This window comes from Amblyomma mixtum, chromosome 1 (genome assembly GCF_055824585.1).
Source record: "Amblyomma mixtum isolate Tamu chromosome 1, ASM5582458v1, whole genome shotgun sequence".
NCBI classification, from domain to species: Eukaryota; Metazoa; Arthropoda; class Arachnida; order Ixodida; family Ixodidae; genus Amblyomma; species Amblyomma mixtum.
The window spans coordinates 154,957,475-154,975,452 of NC_143012.1; the positions used below are offsets into that span (position 1 = coordinate 154,957,475).

A 17,978-nucleotide genomic window follows, 5' to 3' on the forward strand; every position below is an offset into this window, starting at 1 on the left:
CATCGGCTCAGACACCAGGATCCCCTTTTCCCTGGACACAGCGATGCCACGCACGGCTAAGCGCGGGTGCTCGACTCCGCGGTGACACACTGCTCACCATCATCCCCCCGCGGGGATGTCCCTGCGGATGCTCAGGTTAACCCCGTGGTGTCGCCATTCACCAACGTATGCATGCTGCAGACGCCTCCCTGCGGGGCGGCCCTTGTATAAGCCAATGTTGCTCTGCAATGCAAACTTTTTTGAACACATTTTTCTTTCAGGTGTTCAGATCACTGGCAACTTGGACCCCTTTTAAAACAAGCTGCCGTGCTGTTTTCTCCAACTAACATAGTACTGACATATAGTAACTCAGCTGTGCACCCAGGAGTAAATGCTGATACCCAAGAGCTATTCCTACAGCTGGACATCTTTGGCTTATCGCTTTAAAACATGCACCGCGTTGAACACACATGGAGAACACAATGCAGCTCCCACTTACAGCCCACTTGAGGTAAACTCATAAGAGGCACACCTCAGATTTCCTAAAGCGTCAGTGACTTGTGCAGGATAGCTGTGACGCTCTAAAAATAAATTGGCTTCTTGCCACCAGAACACGCATATTGTACCAGGAAAGAAAAATTCTGTAACGCCAGGGAATCTTGTTTTTTGAGAAAGCATGCAACACTCAAAGGATCATGACCGCAAGGTCTCAGGACTTTGTCTCGAGAAAAAAAAAAAACAAAAAAACACATGCGTCTACAGACAGCATTTATTTAGCCCTTTCCACTTCCTAGGATACAGCCTATGACATTCTATACCTATATATACACATAGCAATCACATGCACAGTTAGTCACATTTTCGTTTTCCTATTCACTTCAACAACCATATATTTATATATATATATTTATAATGTGTGTATATATAATCTGCATATATATATATATCTGATATACAAAGAAGGAAAGAGAGAGCAATTTGTACTTGACAACTTTGCGTGGGGTATAGTATGTCATCGGGATATGCTTGCGGTTGCTCACAAGGTGTGAACATATATATGTACGCATACGAGGCTGGTGCCTCTGCCACAATCCAGTCCCATAACGACCAGACACTCAGCTTCAATCAGATGTCACGCCCGACAAACAAATTCCCAGTGGCCTGTTGTACTTTTGATTTACACTTAGAGGGAACAACATGTCGTCCGACACATAACATCTGTCCCAGGAACAAACTCCTCTTCACGTCTGCGCACTTTGGCATGTGCTGGAAGAGGAAACGCAAAAAAAGCAAAGAAAAAGCAAACAAGCAAACTGCAACTGCAGCTGCGCAAGCAACAGCGACTCTTCTGTGAACGCCCCCGCAGTGTCCTAACGAGCCCTCGAAAAATGTATCAAAAATACGACGTTTATCTTCGCAGCAAATGTCCTGTTTGCCTCAAGCTTTCTAAAGCTGTGTGAACTATGCGTCACCCACAGCAAAACACCCCAAAACACAGGAAGGCAAAATATATCAAAAGCCAACAAGAAATCTGCTACACTAGCTCCGTTACTGTGCCCTTTGGAATGTAAGATTCGAAGCGACACCAAAAAAAAAAAATGCGAATAAAACAATGCTTTCCAAATGCACATGAAGTTTGAAACAAACAACTGAGGAACCTTCCTTGGTCCCTCTACCACGGAAATCGGACAGAGCAAGGAAACAATGAAAGTTTTTCCTTCTGCAAAGAAAAGGCTGGTCATGCTTCAATATGTGCCTTTCTGTCCTTGCCTGTACAGGTGCATATCCTTAAAAAGTCAGGAACAGAGGCTCGGTGCGCAAATTTGAGCTCCACACAATACCTACAACTAGGCTTGTACTCAATGCATAGTCAAAAAACATGCAGTCTCATGAACGCTCACTTCTAAGTGAGGTCAACGTGTCAAAAACTTTGTGCACAACATGTACAAAAAGTGCGCAAGTGGTCCATAAAGGTGCAGACACTTTGAATTGTTTGCTGTCCATCAAAAAGAACGCCACGACTTTGACAAGGGTGCACATCGATACAAGATGGTGTTGTTGTCTACCACCACTACCACTACCCAGCTAGTTCACGTGCACATGGCAAGCAAGACTTACAGACTCTTCGGAGAAGGCAATCCACAAATGGGGAAGGTTACTGAATACATCGCAGCAACTGCGGCAATAGATGCCTTCTAGCGAGCCAAGGAGAAAACGAAAACAGTACTTTCGGTTCCACAGGTAAACAAGCAATCTGCAAATTCAAGTCTGTGCTGGTGTCAAAGTGTCAATACACCACAGTACCATGGCACCAGTGGCTCTGCTGCAAGGGGCAGGACAAAGCACGAGCCTAAAGGAATACCTTCCGAGGGCAAAAGCTGACCGGAGTTTCACTTATGATCAAGAAAGAAGCCTAAATCATGCCCTCTTGTAAGGATCGCCAGTTCTACAAGGTCACGGCCTGCTCTGAACGTTGGGCTGCCCCAGCACCACTAGCTATACCTGCCAAAAGCACAGAACGCACATTTTTACGACAACAGGCAGGGCTGCCACATTACGCAGCAGAGAGCACAACAAACCACTCACGACAAACACTCTTGGGCAAGCCACAGCGGGCAAGGGCACTTCCCACCACACCAGCAAGCAGGCAGTGTGTGGCGACTCAACGGTCAGCTCTTGAACTAGGAGTCACACAAACCGCACATACCAGTGAGTGAACTCCCACTTGCAAGGAGGTCGTTGCTGTTTTTTTTTTTCCTTTCCTCCTCCCTTCTAGAAAACAAGGGAGATTGAGCCATTACTCTTTCGTGTACATTAGAGACACTACTTTGCACCACTGCTTTTAGCCAGGAGCTGCCAGATGCAGCGAAATCGTTAGTGCATAGCTCCAGACGCACCTCCAGCAATCGCTTGTAGCCAGCAGTGCTCGCAGAAGCTCATGAAAGGTACAGTGGCAAGGAAACAATGGTGGCAGTGTGTTTTCGCAAATGGAGTGGCCCTCTTCCATGCACACAAAGCAAACTTTGACAACGCGCCACATGTGCCGTGATGTCGGGCAGACTGCGAGGCCAAGACGACAGCAAAGGCAACTCCTGGCAGTGACGGGCGACCACAAGTGCACACAGAGCTTTGGTTCTGGCTTCACTGGAACTGAGCTTACTTGCACGGCAAGATCAGGGCACAGGTGATGAATGGCAAAAGAGGCACAGCTATGAAGAACTGAATCGGGCCAATCAATTCGAAAGCACTTGCTTGCCAAATCGCACCCGTGGTGCTTACAGACAAGTGGCAGTCGTGAGGGAATGTGCTGCTTTTGCCCGAATGCACCGAGTACAGGAATGTTGTACAAGGTGAAGTGACAAGTGGTAAATCTGATTACCCCCCGTGCAATCCGTATTTTTTTCACTCTGAGCTTTCTTTAGCTATTTAATGTGAAACACAGTGGCATTACAGTATGTACGCAAATTTAGGATGTTTCTTTTTTTCCAGAAATACATGCGGGTTCCTTAGAAGTACAGCCTACTTAAGTTAATGCTAATATGAATTTTTTTCTTGGGTTTGTGCAGTGTTATGTGCTCAAGGGTCTACCTGATGTCACACACACAAGAAAAGGCATTGCATACACTGCTGCACAGTCATTTTGAAAATCCACTATCTGAGCAGAAAACACAATTAAAAAATGCTGACACACATACGCATTTCAAAAACTGAAGTCGGCCATGTAGGCAGCATAATCGAGTAAATAACACGTACCAAGAATCACCACACACCACTATCCTGAAGTAAGAAAACTGTTTTCTAATTTTCTGTGAGGCCCCCAATGGACTACGAATATGTCTTAACACTTCAGATGAAATGAGATAAAGATGTGGGAAGCATCTTTTGATATGCAAAACAGTGTTTTCTAGGGAGTCTAGTACACTTGTAAAGGGACACCAGTGATGGTTTTGTACCTGGTTCATTTGCTTCCACAAACTTAAGCTCAGAGACTTTAATCCGTCCAGAAGAGCGTGCTGTCGGGCCAGTTCGCTTTGCATGATATAAATGAAGTGGTCGCAAAACTTTGGCAAGGACCGAGAAGAAACACATGCGACATAGCGCTTGTCAGTCGTTGTATCTTTTTTCTTCTCGGTCCTTGCCTAAGTTTTGTGACCACTTCATTTATATCAACTTTAATCCATGCTCACTGCTTCCCATTTACATTCAGGTGCATTTCCTTCATGATAAAAGCCCTTTTGGGTGGCTGTCCCTATTTCCCACCCTGTGACACAACTTGTGGTGTCATCGGAGCAATATTACGGAAACCCTAATCAGCAAGTTTTGGCTGGCTTATGGCGATGTACGCTGTACGCTCGGCCTGACGTGCCCACACTGGCTCGACAAACTGTACAGGCTGCTGGTTAAGCCAGTCTACTAAAACCAGTGTGACCAAAATGAAATGGAATGTACTGTTATTTAAACTGTAGAGAGAGGTAGTTGCTTAAAACACTAGCGCATCCTGGGGCAAATTTAAAGCCGAGGCTCACAAGCAAGAAATTCTCTGTGGGTAAACTGTATTAGGCCCCGCTGCTCTTGCCAAGAGCTGCCCATAAATGTGTCAATGAGTGCGTAAGGTTTTCTTTTTCCCCTGTAACAGAGAAACGGAAGATCCCCAGAGCATGGCTGAAGCTCCAACATGCGTCCCTTAAAAGTTATAGCCGACACTATGGACAGCACACGTCAACGTACGCCAAATGCCACAGTACTAATTCCATGGACTTCAACATAGGCTGCCAAAGCGACAGCATGGCCACAAGAGAGTGAACGGCGGAAAAAGAGAAGGACTGTCTTCCAAGGAACCACAGTGTGTGTGTGAAGACTCGACTCGTTGAATTCTAGCTCATGGCAGGCACAGAAGTCAAGACACAATTTCTGAGGCACATTTCACACACTGCTAATATACACTGCAGGCAAACCCATGGCAAGCTGTCCAAAGTGTGAGGGAGAAAATGACCGCATTGAGCCAGACACCTCCACCATCTGAACAACACAGAAAACGCAGCCACTACGAACGACAAACCTGCACAAGCTACCATAAATTGCAGTTCTCAAGGAAACAAAAGAAAACGACGTACTATGGTCACTTCATTGTTCTAGGAAGGTTGCAAGCGGCTAGTAATCTGTGTCTGAAGGACCCTAGCCATCAAATACATAAAATGTGATATGCTGCTTGAGTCCTGAAATCCTTGCGAGACCTGCACGCTTCACTGTTGTGCGCACACAATACAAAGTGATAAATATAGATATAGATTCATGCGCAAAATTATTTGTCCCGTAAATAAAATGCATTATCATGCTTCTTCGTTAACAGTAAATATAGTTTGCTATGTGCGTTCTATATGGAGGCAGTGTCCACAGTGACTAAAAGTGCAATGCTTACAAACAACACACATATCTTACTGGCCACGAGGCAGTATGCACAGTTATGCCAGCTTAGTCACGAGTGCTAGCATAGTGAAACACACTGAGATGCGAGGTATGGAAGGTTCCTACTACGCTCGAGTAAAGCGTCGTCAATAAAAGCTGGTAGCAATGCATTTGGCTACACTTTTTCACTTTGCCTGCAAATCTACTCTTAGCTTTCATTCTCTTGTAACGCTACAGGAGGCAACATCATCTCTGCTCCCAACATCCGTTGTGAAAGAAGAAAAAGGCCGTGCCTGCTGCTTCCTCCAAATTTAGGGCTAGTATATCTGTTCTTTGCAACAGCTACAAAGGGCCATCCAGCATGCTTACGTCATTCCGTGCAGTGAAGACATTATGCAGGCCACAACTTGACACCTGCTGAGACCAGCGTTCAGGATGCGACCCTAGTGGGGAAACTGGAGCCATTCGTTAAGGGCAGGTGGGCCACAGCAGCCTATTACAACCATGGGTTAGCGGGAAGGCAAGTCCGTGAGTAATCAAGACATACAGTCGCAGTGCCTTCAAAGACTGATAGATGGCGCCACTGTGCATTACAAATGAACTGAGAAGCGAGGGAGGAAAGTAAGTTGCAAACCCCACCCCCGAAGAAAGGAAAGAACGACTCCAGTAGAACTACGTATGAGTCCACATTTAAAAAGTCCACGTTAATTTCGTCCAACACCGCTGGTGTGGGATGTGCAGAGGAACGAAACTATATTGAGAAGAGGAGAAAAGCAGCGCACGAAAGTCCACCACAGAAACAAACTGCACAAGCCTCATGTGTCCATATGTAAGTATATATATTGTCCTAGCCCACTGCACCCTTCTTCTCTGCGCGAATGGAATGTTTCTCGCCTCTGTTCTTTCACATTAGACTAGCCTGGACAGTTGTGAGGAGCTGAAGCACGGTTGCTCCAGGTCCCCCTAAAAAAAATACAAAAAAAAGCCTTGCGCAGCAAAGCATCCAACAAGGCGGCAGTGAAATATCTCACGAGCAAAGATGAAGCAGCACACAAGAAGGCGACGCGCAAAATGACGGTGGAATGTGTGACAACAAGCTGCAAACAAGCGCCAAGCTACGAAAGACCGCACTCGGTATTGTTCCCTTCATCTGAGCCTGAAAAAAAAAAAAAAAAAACAGAAAATCAAGGCAAGTAACTTACTGCAAGCAAGTGCCTGCATGAAAAAAATGTGCGAAAACTGCATCTGTTGCGTAACTAAAAAAAAATGTGGCTGTACTGTTTTGAAGACACCTGTGGAGCCTTTTGGGAGGCTGTGAACAAGTGCAAACTCTAACAGTGTGCGCTGCAAACAAGGTGAAGCTGATGACTGCTTTTTGGTTGCTCAAGTAAGATTAAACGTGGGACTACAACCGGATGGAATGAGTGCTCCTCCCTTACCACAGGCACGAATAACAGAGCCAGCTAGAAAAAATATTTCAGCAAGAAATAAAGTGATGGACGATCCAAGCACAAAACCTCTTAGCAAGGGCTTGAACTCCTGCAAAATTATGCTCGCAAAATTAAAGGAAAGCTGCAATACCGACTGAGCTAACCCTTACTTATTAAATACTCACATCTTTCTATCTACGCTCACGCCTCCAGTTGCATATGGTGCCTCAAGCAGTAATAGACAAAACGTAGTCTTGCAAGCTCAACGTAAGGGTTAACACATATCCTTGGCCCTGAAACTCAAGGGTTGTCCGCAGCACAAAAACTACTCCATTGGGCGAAGTGTACTCTCTGCCAGGAAATGCCACCAGTCCCCATGATAAGTGTTCTGTTATCTCCAAAGCTTTGCACTGTAAAAAAGGCATAGACCGGGACACCCAGGCAGGAAAAAAAATGGCGGCTCTCCCGAGCCAATCATGGACTGGGATCCTTGAACATCGTCATCATCATCACTCCCATGGAGCAAAAGGGAGTGGGTTGGTCTCCGGTTCCTCAACACAGACACGCAGACACTGCACTGCACAATGTCTTAACACAGCAATGGACAAGCTATTTCTACTGGCGGCATCAAGGTCATGCGGAAGAAGAGTCAAACTGGTGAAGTGTCCCAAACGTTGACGCATTCAGAGCTCATGAAAGCCTATGGCCAACACAGTCCTGTATTAGCCACGCTGGTCTAGACGAAACACAGCCCGTGCAGCCTCCTCACTGGCTGATGAACCCAAAAGGCATTGAAAAAAAAAAGCAAGAATCTACACTCAAAGAAACGGATACCGCGAGTACACGCTACAGTCCCTCATGCACTTCCACAAGCGTCTTTTAGTTGCTGCTGCACCGTGACTATTGCTCTCTTCTCCGACGGAGTAAATGCGATGCGTGAACCACACGACAAAAAAAAAAAAACCCACACACTAGAGAGAGCATGAACATGGCTTCATGACGCATGCAAGTCTTCGAAAACACGCACTTGCAAACACATCACATTCAAAATGAGCAGGTGTGCATCGCTGACAGAAGGGCATCACGCCGAAACCACAGTTGAGCTACCTGGGAGAAAGCAGGACCACAAAAGCCCAAACGATGCAAGCTATGCGGCGAAATCAAAAGTGTGCGAAGTCAGGAGATGAACGGCCATTTCGACCTTGGTCATCGCGGCAGACAGTCAGCCTCGTGACATTCACACACTGACCAATCGTGAGCACGCAGCACATCCCCGCTGCGCAGTTGATGCGGACTGCTGAACACACTGGCCTCGACCATGTGCAGCTTGTTTTCGTTGAATACATACAGGCATGGTCACCTGCAAAGAGTGGCACTGTCACAAGCAATGATAATAGAAGAATCCTAGCACAGATCAGTGTGGCTTCAGATCAAGACTGAGCAGTATTTACCAACCTATTAGGCACAAGCTGTGTGCATGTCTCACATGAACAGAAATGGCAAAACCGCACTCAGAACAACTCTATACATTGAATCACATCACCTTCCAGCTATTTCAATGACTGGTTTTGTAGGAAAGAAAGGGGATACACATTTGTACTAATGACTTTGCAAAAAGACTCCAAATGTGGTGCTTATCTGTACTGCAGTCTTTGCGATGTATAAGAAAATTTTCATTAGAAGTGAAAAATGTTTTGAGAAGCACTATGAGGCTGTTGACTGATAGAAAAGGATCAAAAGCTCAACGGTTTTTCAAACGTTTTTTCTTCCTGCCAAGATGGGTCTCACTGAATTGAATAAGGCCAAGAAAACAAGGCACAGCAGCTGGGCAAGCCTTACCATTCTGCTGTGGTGCTACTCCAGTAAGCCGGTCTTCCAGAAAATGTGGGCCAAGCTCAGACCATTGCAGCATACTGGATGTACCTGCAAATCAAGCCAGGCTTAGCAGCAGTTCTGTGTGTCCAGGTGCGACACCCAAATAGACCATGGCAAAGTTAACCATCAACCCGCTCGCTGGCCCACTTCACACTGACATGAAACTTCAGCGCACAGCTTTTGGTAACAGTCCTCAAAACAGAGAAAGGTGTAATGTGATAATGATGATGAAGAATTTGAACGATTCAAGGGTGGCTTTGGCCTTGGAGCAAGGTGTTTTTACACTATTTCAAGGTGGGGTCAAAAGGAGCAATATTTATGCATTTCACTCCAGAGAAGTGGAGCATCAAGTCAGGAGAAAGCGTCTACCCATTTTAAAACCGGTGGGTACACAGCGACACTGGGGAGGTGCAGGGTAGATACCCAAACAAGGCAGATACCCAAACATCCAGGCCAGTGCTGCAGGGAAAAGGTGCATCATGGTGCTATGGCTAAATGGCAGTTTCAAAGAATAAATCAAAGTACGGAGCGGTCACTTTTTTCTACTACAAGCCAAAGGCTATTATAAAAACTTAAATGCAATGGCTAGGGCAGCAAGGTCAATGACCACCACTTGTAAGCGGCTATGGCCTTTTTGGCAATGGTGGCCTTGAGAAAAAGCTTCATATGTAAATGCCACTCACACACACAGGTTGTGCCTGCAAGTGTTTTGAAACACTGCTACAATGAAAATAAGCCACTTTCCTCAAGTGCAGAAAAACTGACAAAAATCATGGCCAGTTGTTAGACTCTGCACAAGTGAGGTTTAAGTTGAATGGATGTTAATCAGGAAGCAGTGTAAGCAGAGATGCTGGGCCAATGACAGAGGCACCCGCAATGCATTGCAAATCCCGATTTTCATTTCCTGTTTTTAGTAGCGAATCAGTAAGGACATGATGTGGCACTTTTTGCAATTTTCCACCTCACATGCACCAAAAATGTTCAGCATAGCAGCTTTTATGAAAGTTTGCAGCATCTCCTATGCCGGTGCCCACTGTTCTGGTGTTTTGGTGGTGGAAAAATTTGTGTAAAAATTCCACCGCAAGTGGCACTACGAGTCCGGCAACGATTTTTATAACTATACTGAATATCATATCTCTATATGGTACACACAATTTCCACTGCAGGAGCACTCATAGACTGGAGGAAGATTTGGTAAGGTGGTGCTTGCTACATGAAAGGGCATAGGAAGACATGGCACATATACTGCATGCAAGAAACTCGCTTTATCAAAAACAACTTGAAAGGTAAAACAGTGGCAATTGCAAAACCCTGTAACAGAATGGCAGTAATGTTCAGTTTGCTATCCTGGGCAAATTTTCACTCCTGTCATAACTCGCAGTCCCATTTTTGTGTAGAAGTCTGTATATCTGATAATGTACAGTCTTTGTCAAAAGTAACCAGGCTCCATGGTTTGCTTCTCATTCGTATAACAGAGCCCCCACGGCTTCCCTAAAGATCAAAAAGTTCTTGATGGTGAGAACAGGGGTGCTTCTTACCATACAGAGATTTAGAACTTGAGGGTTGACAAAATAGCTTTAATATACGACTGAGAAGAAAAACGTGCAGCCTGGTTACTTTTGACAAAGACTGTACAAGTGAGTACTTGCACTTGCATTTGCAAAAAAATCTACAAGTGCAGACACTAAACAATGCCCCACTTAGTGCAGGGCACTACATTATAGCATGCGTGCAAGCATGGGGGGGCTGACCTCGAGTGGTGTTTTTTCTTCTTCTTCTCAGCACTGGTGCAGAGGAGCAACATGGCTGAGATGAGGCCGAAGAGCTGGACGAAGGCGAAGCTCATGCACACAATGCCAACAATGTAGAGCCGCTTCATGATCCACAGGTGCAGCTTGTGGTAGCAGCCCTGCGCATCATCGTTGACAAGGGACAAGGCTTGGTGAGACATCCGTGCCAGTCCCCCCCCCCCCCCCCCACAAAACCAGCCGAGAGGAAACTGACCCCCTGGTGGATGAGGTTGGGGTTTCCGGAGGTGGCGCAGGCAGTGCCGTTGACAAACTCTTCCAGGCAGCACGACTGGGGCACCCGCTTCTCGTCCGGCCAGGCTGCGATGTGGTGCCAGTTGAGGTAGCTGTCCACACCGCAGCACTCAAACTGCAACAGGGCCACAGCCACACAGGCAAGCGAGTCACCGTGAAACAGGATGCAAGGGGGTAAAGTAGCCACACTTAACGCTAGCACAAAAGAAGTAAAAACGGGATTTGTCCACATCTAAACAGGACTATGTGTACCAAATATGAAAGGAATGAGTGTGACAGGGGTTAAAAGAAAGTTTTTACTTGAAAAGTTTAGAAAACATGGTAGCAATGTATAGTCGCCGTCAAAAGTAAATGGAAGGTGACTTTGTCGAAAAAATTTAATTTCTTTAAATCTAAAGCATAAAGGTCCATGTTTGTTGGCACACAGTGAAATTCCCACAATCACAATTAGTCTGCACATATGTATTCAAGGATGCATGAATTGAGCGGGCAATGATTAAATTTTTTCGTTAATATTGCCTTCCATTTACTTTTGACGGCACCTGTACAACACATTTACACGCATGACAAATCTGGTCAAGACAAAAACTTTTCGTAGATTACATTTATTGCCACGCAACTTCCTTTGATTTTCCTGTCTCTACACAACACTACTGCCCCCATTTCAGTACAGATCAAACCCACCAGGCAGCTACCAGGCAGCATTTGCTACCACCAAGACCCGGTCCACGCCTGATGTCAGTTTTTATGACAAAACCTCTAGTTATTCCGAGTTGATGACACTTCAAGAACGTAACAAGACTGGCCATGGAACAGTGCACCCACTCCTCAGCTGATCTCTCTCATCTACAAGTGAAATTTTCCACATTTACAGCCACTGCCAAAAGTAAAGAGCCCGGGAAGGGGGGCGTCAGCTTCTAAGCTGTGGAGTTCGGCTCTAAGTGCCGAGTTTTGGAATGGCAGCAAACAAAGTCTCTCTCCTTCAAAAGATTTGGAATGCTGCTAATGCACTACAAATTGTGCACCGTGATTCAGAATGAAACCGCTTGAAAAGGGCTCTCAATAAAGTTGCGGCATGCATGGGATGTTAGAGGCTTAGTCATCTGTAGTCAAAATATGAATTTCAGCGTCTTTGCGCCCTTCCCTCTCCTCTTGTCAATTTTCGTACGCTCAGAGGCCGGCACTCCTCCGCCGGCCGCACTGCCGACACTCATGGGAATTCCCCGAGGGCACGAGGCTTCCTGACCCACCAGAGTGACACTGCTGACTGGCCTCTGTCATGATAGCTGAGTGACGCCTGAAAGAATTTAACCAATAACCATCTCTGCACAGAATTACGCAGGAGCATGTGACAGACGAGGGTGCGAGCATGAAAGAGTCGCCGGATAGAACTTGCCAACTTTCGCATACGATTGTGGGTTCTCTGCTGTGTGTATTATTAAAGTGTATTATTTGGCTCAGATGTTCGCAGTGATTGATTGAACGTAGTGATTGAGCAAGTTCATGTACACTTCTCAGTAGGTGTTTCAGAGCCCCCATTAAGCTGTGTAATTTTGACAGTGGGCGCACATTAATGCTTCTCAGGCATGTGCCCTCCAGGTTCACATCTGCGCTTACCAGATATGTGGGGGTTTTGGCTGCGGGACCGAATTTATGGTGCCTCTTCATTCAGGCTAACTGAGTTATGCCGCTGTTCATTCTATCTGAGATGTAGTCCCATTGCCCTAATGCATATTTTGATAGTAGCACCGCCCTCGTTCGTAATAAGTGAGCATTCATTATAAGTGCAGCCATTATAAGTGGGCTCCACCTTATATGTTTCTCACACTGCCGAAAGTGAATTGGGCATATTGAAGAAGGACGGTTTTTCAAACGTAACAGCAGAGCCGGTTAGGTTCCACTTCTCATTAGGTTCCACTTCTCATTAGGTTCCACTTCTCATTAGGTTCCACTTCTCATTAGGTTCCACTTCTCAAAATGTCTTTTGTATTGAAACAAAACTCACATTCTGTCTTGGATGCCATGTAATGTGCACACAAAAGACAGCCCGTTTTTTTTTTTTTTTGGCTCAGCATTGAAGCACTGAGGACAGAAAGTGTTCGGAGCTGTGGCCATCAGGTTGCAACCAACACAGACGGCTGCCACTGTATCCCAGTACGAAGTGCAGTTTCTTGCTGTGCTGCAAGCGATGTACCAAGCTACCAGATCTGCAGCACCTTGGCTCACATTGAAAATGCCATGGCAATTGCGTGGCACAAATATAGTGAGGCTGCTGCAAGCAGTGCACATCTGGTTTGGTTTGGTTTATGAGGTTTAACGTCCCAAAGCGACCCAAGGCTATGAGAGACACCGTAGTGAAGGGGGTCCAGAAATTTCGACCACCTGGGGTTCTTGAACGTGCACTGACATCGCACAGTACACGGGCCTCTGGCATTTCTCCTCCAAAGAAATTCAACCGCCGCGGCCGGGATCGAACCCACGTCTTTCGGGTCAACATCTGGAGTACCCTGTCCCGTGCCTGCTGAACACACCCTGGGGGCGGCTGCAGATTAGGCGTGAAAAGTGCTGCAAAGGAAAGGACTGCAGGGCCTCACCTTTGTGTGGATGTGGTCCCACAGCTCAGCCAGCCCATTGTCACCATCTGGGTCGTACTTGAACTTGATGCTCACCTTCAATTCCTCCTCCAGAGACTCACGAATCTGCACGTGGACGCAGGGGAATATACGTTGTGCGTCTGCAACTAGATGGGGACATGCTGCTGGCAGCAGCATCATTCATGTGCACAGTGTGGAATCGGCATGCCACTGCTTTGCTGGTAGGAGAGTTTCACAAACACCCCAAACTCGTCGGTGGAAGCTAGGTCCCACAAATTATGCCAGGTAACACAGGCTGGAAGCAAAGAATGGCGTCAGGCAAACTGAATCACGAATGTTGGCAATTAAAGGAAGCTCTCACCACGAATGCGAAAGCACGTCTTTTTGCCCAAGTGCAGGCTGAGGAGTCTCGGACCATCGCTAAGCACATGGCTGCTGCTTTTGACTAGACGGTTATTTCTGGAACAATGAGCGCTCAAATAGAACTCTGTCCTTAAGTCTTGTAAACGGGATAAGATGATGTGAAGACCGCATTTTTGCAACAATGTTCATGCAGTGTTGACCACACCTGGTCAACACTCGCATGCGAAGCTAATGAAACAAACCCCTACTATCATTATACAGTCAGTGATCAGAACACACAGCACAAAGAGGTTTGAGTTACCGCCAGGAAGACACCCAAAAAGCAAATCACCATTTCAGTGGGCCATCATACCTGCTAATAACAATTACATCACAAGCAAATCTAAGAGCTCCAGACATGTCAGCCGTAATTATCAAACGTGAACATGCACTCCCAGTATTTTCTGGCTTACTGGGCGCGTGGGTAGCTACAAGGTTTCTGAACCATACTGAAAATAAGTCCATTAGAGGCCCCTTAATGCACGCACGCAGCAGCCCCTCAAGGCATGAGTGAGAGTGAACTGAGGGGAGTGTGTAATTATGGCCGTAAGCAAAAGTGCAACTCACATGGCGACGATAGATGAAGCCCAGCGTTCCAGCGGCAAACTCGAGCAGGAAGATGAGGATCACAAGCACGAAGTACTGAAAAGCAATGAAAAGCAAACAACTTCTATTGTAGACTGAAAGCTAGCTAGTTCCAATTTTCATGCAACACACTTATTTTTCCTCACACGGGGCCAAATTCACGGCCATCGTAAAACTGATGCCGCATCACCAATTACCAATATCCATAGCCACTAGTGATGTTCCAGCGCGCACTTTCAATCATGACAAAACTTGCAATTCTGTTGAGACCACCCATTTTCCAGACAAAAGTAGCAGTTTAGTATAGCAGTGAGTCCTGCTGTGTCGCAAATGTGGTTGTGGAGTTTCAATTTCGCTTGTCTTTCAATTTCGTCTCTCTCGTAGTTCATTTTTAATGTCACGCGTATGTTACATAATATGGCAGTAAAGTGGTAATGTCACGCGTATGTTACATAGTACAGCAATAAAGGCGGAGGCCGACGGCAGCATGGTGCAGCCATAGCGTCACTACAAAGGAAGGAGTCCTTCAATCCTACACCTACAACTCACGTCCCATGATGAAGCCAGACCATTCGATAAACAGTCAGCGAAACCAGCCCGAAAAGTTACAGCACTTCCTGCAAGTTTTTTTTTCATGTTGACACACCTTTTTCAAATGCTTGGAGTGTTCTTGCTTTTGTTGGCAATGCTATATTTCTCCCTTTTACAGTGTCTGGTTAATTTGGACAGCATATGCTTGCTGAAGCAAACAAATCTTTTCTGAAACATTTGCAGCATGTGCTCGCGGTTCACATCGGTTGGCCTGGCACTAACTTCAAATCTCTTGCAAAGCTCTCGACGATGCTGTGCCATCTGGTAGGCAGCCTGAAGATTACAGTTTTGGCTTCTGCGAGTTTTCTTTTTTTTTTTCTGCGTAGCAGCAATCCCACCATAAAACAATCATGAATATTCTCACAATTGCTGTGTTGTGTTTAATGGCGCATAAGCGGCTAAGGCTATCATGCTCACAATTGCATTGCATCTGTGAATCATTTTTTAGAACTCCCGTAGTAGCTGTAAAGCAGGTAATGGAATTAGATTATTGGGCTGCAGTTCTGCGATCAAAAGTAGTGCGCATCAATGGCAGCAGTTCACTTGTAGGCTTCAGTTTGTTGTAACCATCAGCCCATTCAGTTCCGCTGCTTGTTAAAGTGCTCTGCCAATGCAGACAATGCTACAGTTCTTATTTTAAGAGTGGCTACTTAATTTGGTGAATAAAAGTTTGCCGAAAGCAAACCTTTTCCGCAAATACTTGTCATGGTTCACCGACCGTGCTCAATAAAACGTTAGCCATTTGAGTTCACCTATTTCTGATAGCTAAATAGCCTTTGAAACTAAAAATATACTTTTTTACGCAATCCATACAAGCTACATGTTTTATTCAATCCGTTGTGTAATAGGCAATGACATGCCTGGCCCAACCAATATATCAGCAAGAAGACCCTTGCTCCCCCTTCAATGGTGCCTCGAGTGCCCAACACTGACCGTGGCGAGCATGCATCGGCTCTGGAACCAGGCTCCACAGCATCCCAGGAAGGCCACGAGGAAGGTGACGGCGCCCGCAGTGAGGCACAGACCGTCGGCACTGAGCACCCGGTGGGTGGGCAGCAGCGTTGAGTAGCCACCGTAGGCCACGTGCAGCCACACGCCCACACCCGTCACGCCGCAGCCCAGAACCTGCAGCACACATACATGCATCCATTCGTTACATAAGAGCCCACTTATAACAAACCTGACTGTCACACGGATTCTGTTCGTTATATCCGTAGTTCGTAATAAATTGACTTGCACTACTACAGCCAAAAAATACAGTCAGACAAAAGTGCCATTCATATCTTTAAAAATGTCGAATGTGCACGTCTGTTCCTTCAAAGTAGACTTAATCAATCCTCTTTCCAAGCTCTCCAGCGCGGTAATATGTGGTCCTAGCTGGGACCTCTGCCGCAGATCGACGAGCTTCTAGAGACGCGATAATAGGAATAGCGATTGAGGCGTTTGTGGCAGCTGGTGTTAGGTCGGCATCCTCACCTTCGATAACCGACCAAGTTGAAAGGATGACAGAGTTAAAGCTCCAGCAGCGCATGTGCGCGCAGAACGTAAGCACATTATGCGTTACCCTTGTGCAAATTGCGCTCGAGCACTGCATTGGGCTCCAAATGAAGGGTTGCTTCACCGCAGCTACTAGGTTCTTAAAGCAACCTTCGCGCAGAAGCAGAGCCTCATAGACCTAAAAATCAGGTGGGAACTAGCACTTTACTCAAAAACCATAAGCTGCAGCATGATTTCAGTTGTCACTGACTAGTGCGCACTGCCCTACCGCCATAGAGTGATGCAGACTGTCTGCCATCTTGCGCTCTGCCTGCACGTGGCAGCAGCGCCGAAGGCAGAGTTTCATTTGGGCAGGCGACGCACTCCACGTGATCCAGTGGAGCAGCAAGACATGCCTCTTGACTGGCATTCAAACTTTTCAAATCGCTGCCATCCCGCCATGTGCCGTAGTTTCGCTTTCGAAGTTGCTGCTACCACACTAACCATATGCTTCTGCTTCCATTTAAAACACTTAGCCCAGCCAGCACACACGCTCGAAGCGACGAAACTTGTAACCTGTAAGGGTGCGCGTGGTCGACCGTTAATTGCGGTTGCAATTCCGCCATTTGTAATGTTTTCTTTTTTATACTATGAAATGCATTGGTTTAGTTGGTTGATTTATGGGGTTTAACGTCCCAAAGCGACTCCGGCTATTTAAAAAAACTCTTGCTGGAGGACATTCGGCATCCTTTAACATCCCAGGAATACCACAACTTTATTCAAAGCCCCTAACTCAGTTTTTCTGGGTTCCTCTGTGTGTCATCGTTTGTCCATCGCCAGTGTGCAAGTCTGCTACGAGCAGTACGCCAAATTAATGCGCATCTCCAAGGAGCATGGTGAGAAAATTAACTGAGGTATAGCTCTGGTTAAACCGGGCAAGTTGTGTAAGCAAGCAGCAACTGTTTTGCCCGAGACGAACGCTCGTATTTATTCCCCGTTTCCCTCCAGCTTCCTCTCTCCACATTCCGACACATACGTCGAGAGCGCGCGACTAGGCGCGCGGCAGCGGCGGCGGCGCATAGGCGGCGCCGCGCCGGTCCTGCCGCCTGGTGGAGCGCGGCTGAAACGGTTGCTATGGCAACGGCGCTCCATCTGTTTGACCTCGGCCATCGCCGGGAGCTACGCGACGGCTCGAAACCTAGTGCAGTATTGCTTACGCAATAAAAGAACCTTATCTTTGCTGGCGCAGTCGGCAGGATTTGGTGACCACTAGCACTGCCCAAGAGCCAGCCCGTTACGCAAGCCGGCACAATGTCTTCCAGCGCTCATCGGGACCCAGTCGTTCAACGAGGCGGCGGAACCTTAGGCGCGTGCAGGGGACCCAGGGACCGGTGACGGCCCAAGGCACTAACTTAATTCAGGAAGTGGCCCCGCAGAGAAGAGCGACGTGACGAGAAAGGAGCAGTGGAGCGGGATTGGTTGCGCCCACTGGTATGCGTAGGTCAGACAGAGGCGCGAGGCCTATGGTTTTGACGAGTAGCACGATAGTAGAATGGATAGTAAGGTGACAGACTTTAGAACGGGCAGTAAAAGGAATA

The 17,978-nt window shown here is 46.7% G+C and overlaps 1 protein-coding gene across 2 annotated transcripts in view; it reads right to left on the reverse strand.

The window, feature by feature from the left end:
* Nucleotides 1-734: 734 nt before the first annotated feature.
* LOC149369427 (tetraspanin-9-like) overlaps nucleotides 735-17,978 on the reverse strand; it is a 122,233-nt gene continuing 104,989 nt past the window's right edge. For both annotated transcript variants that reach the window (XM_089558388.1, XM_089558380.1), the window contains exons 3-9: nucleotides 15,838-16,029; nucleotides 14,296-14,370; nucleotides 13,327-13,431; nucleotides 10,695-10,847; nucleotides 10,442-10,599; nucleotides 8,655-8,738; nucleotides 735-8,175 (exon numbers count right to left, since the gene is read on the reverse strand). In XM_089558388.1, coding sequence (XP_089414514.1) covers nucleotides 8,711-8,738; nucleotides 10,442-10,599; nucleotides 10,695-10,847; nucleotides 13,327-13,431; nucleotides 14,296-14,370; nucleotides 15,838-16,029 — 711 coding nt within the window. In that variant the 3' untranslated portion in view covers nucleotides 735-8,175; nucleotides 8,655-8,710. The remainder of the gene's footprint in view (nucleotides 8,176-8,654; nucleotides 8,739-10,441; nucleotides 10,600-10,694; nucleotides 10,848-13,326; nucleotides 13,432-14,295; nucleotides 14,371-15,837; nucleotides 16,030-17,978) is intronic.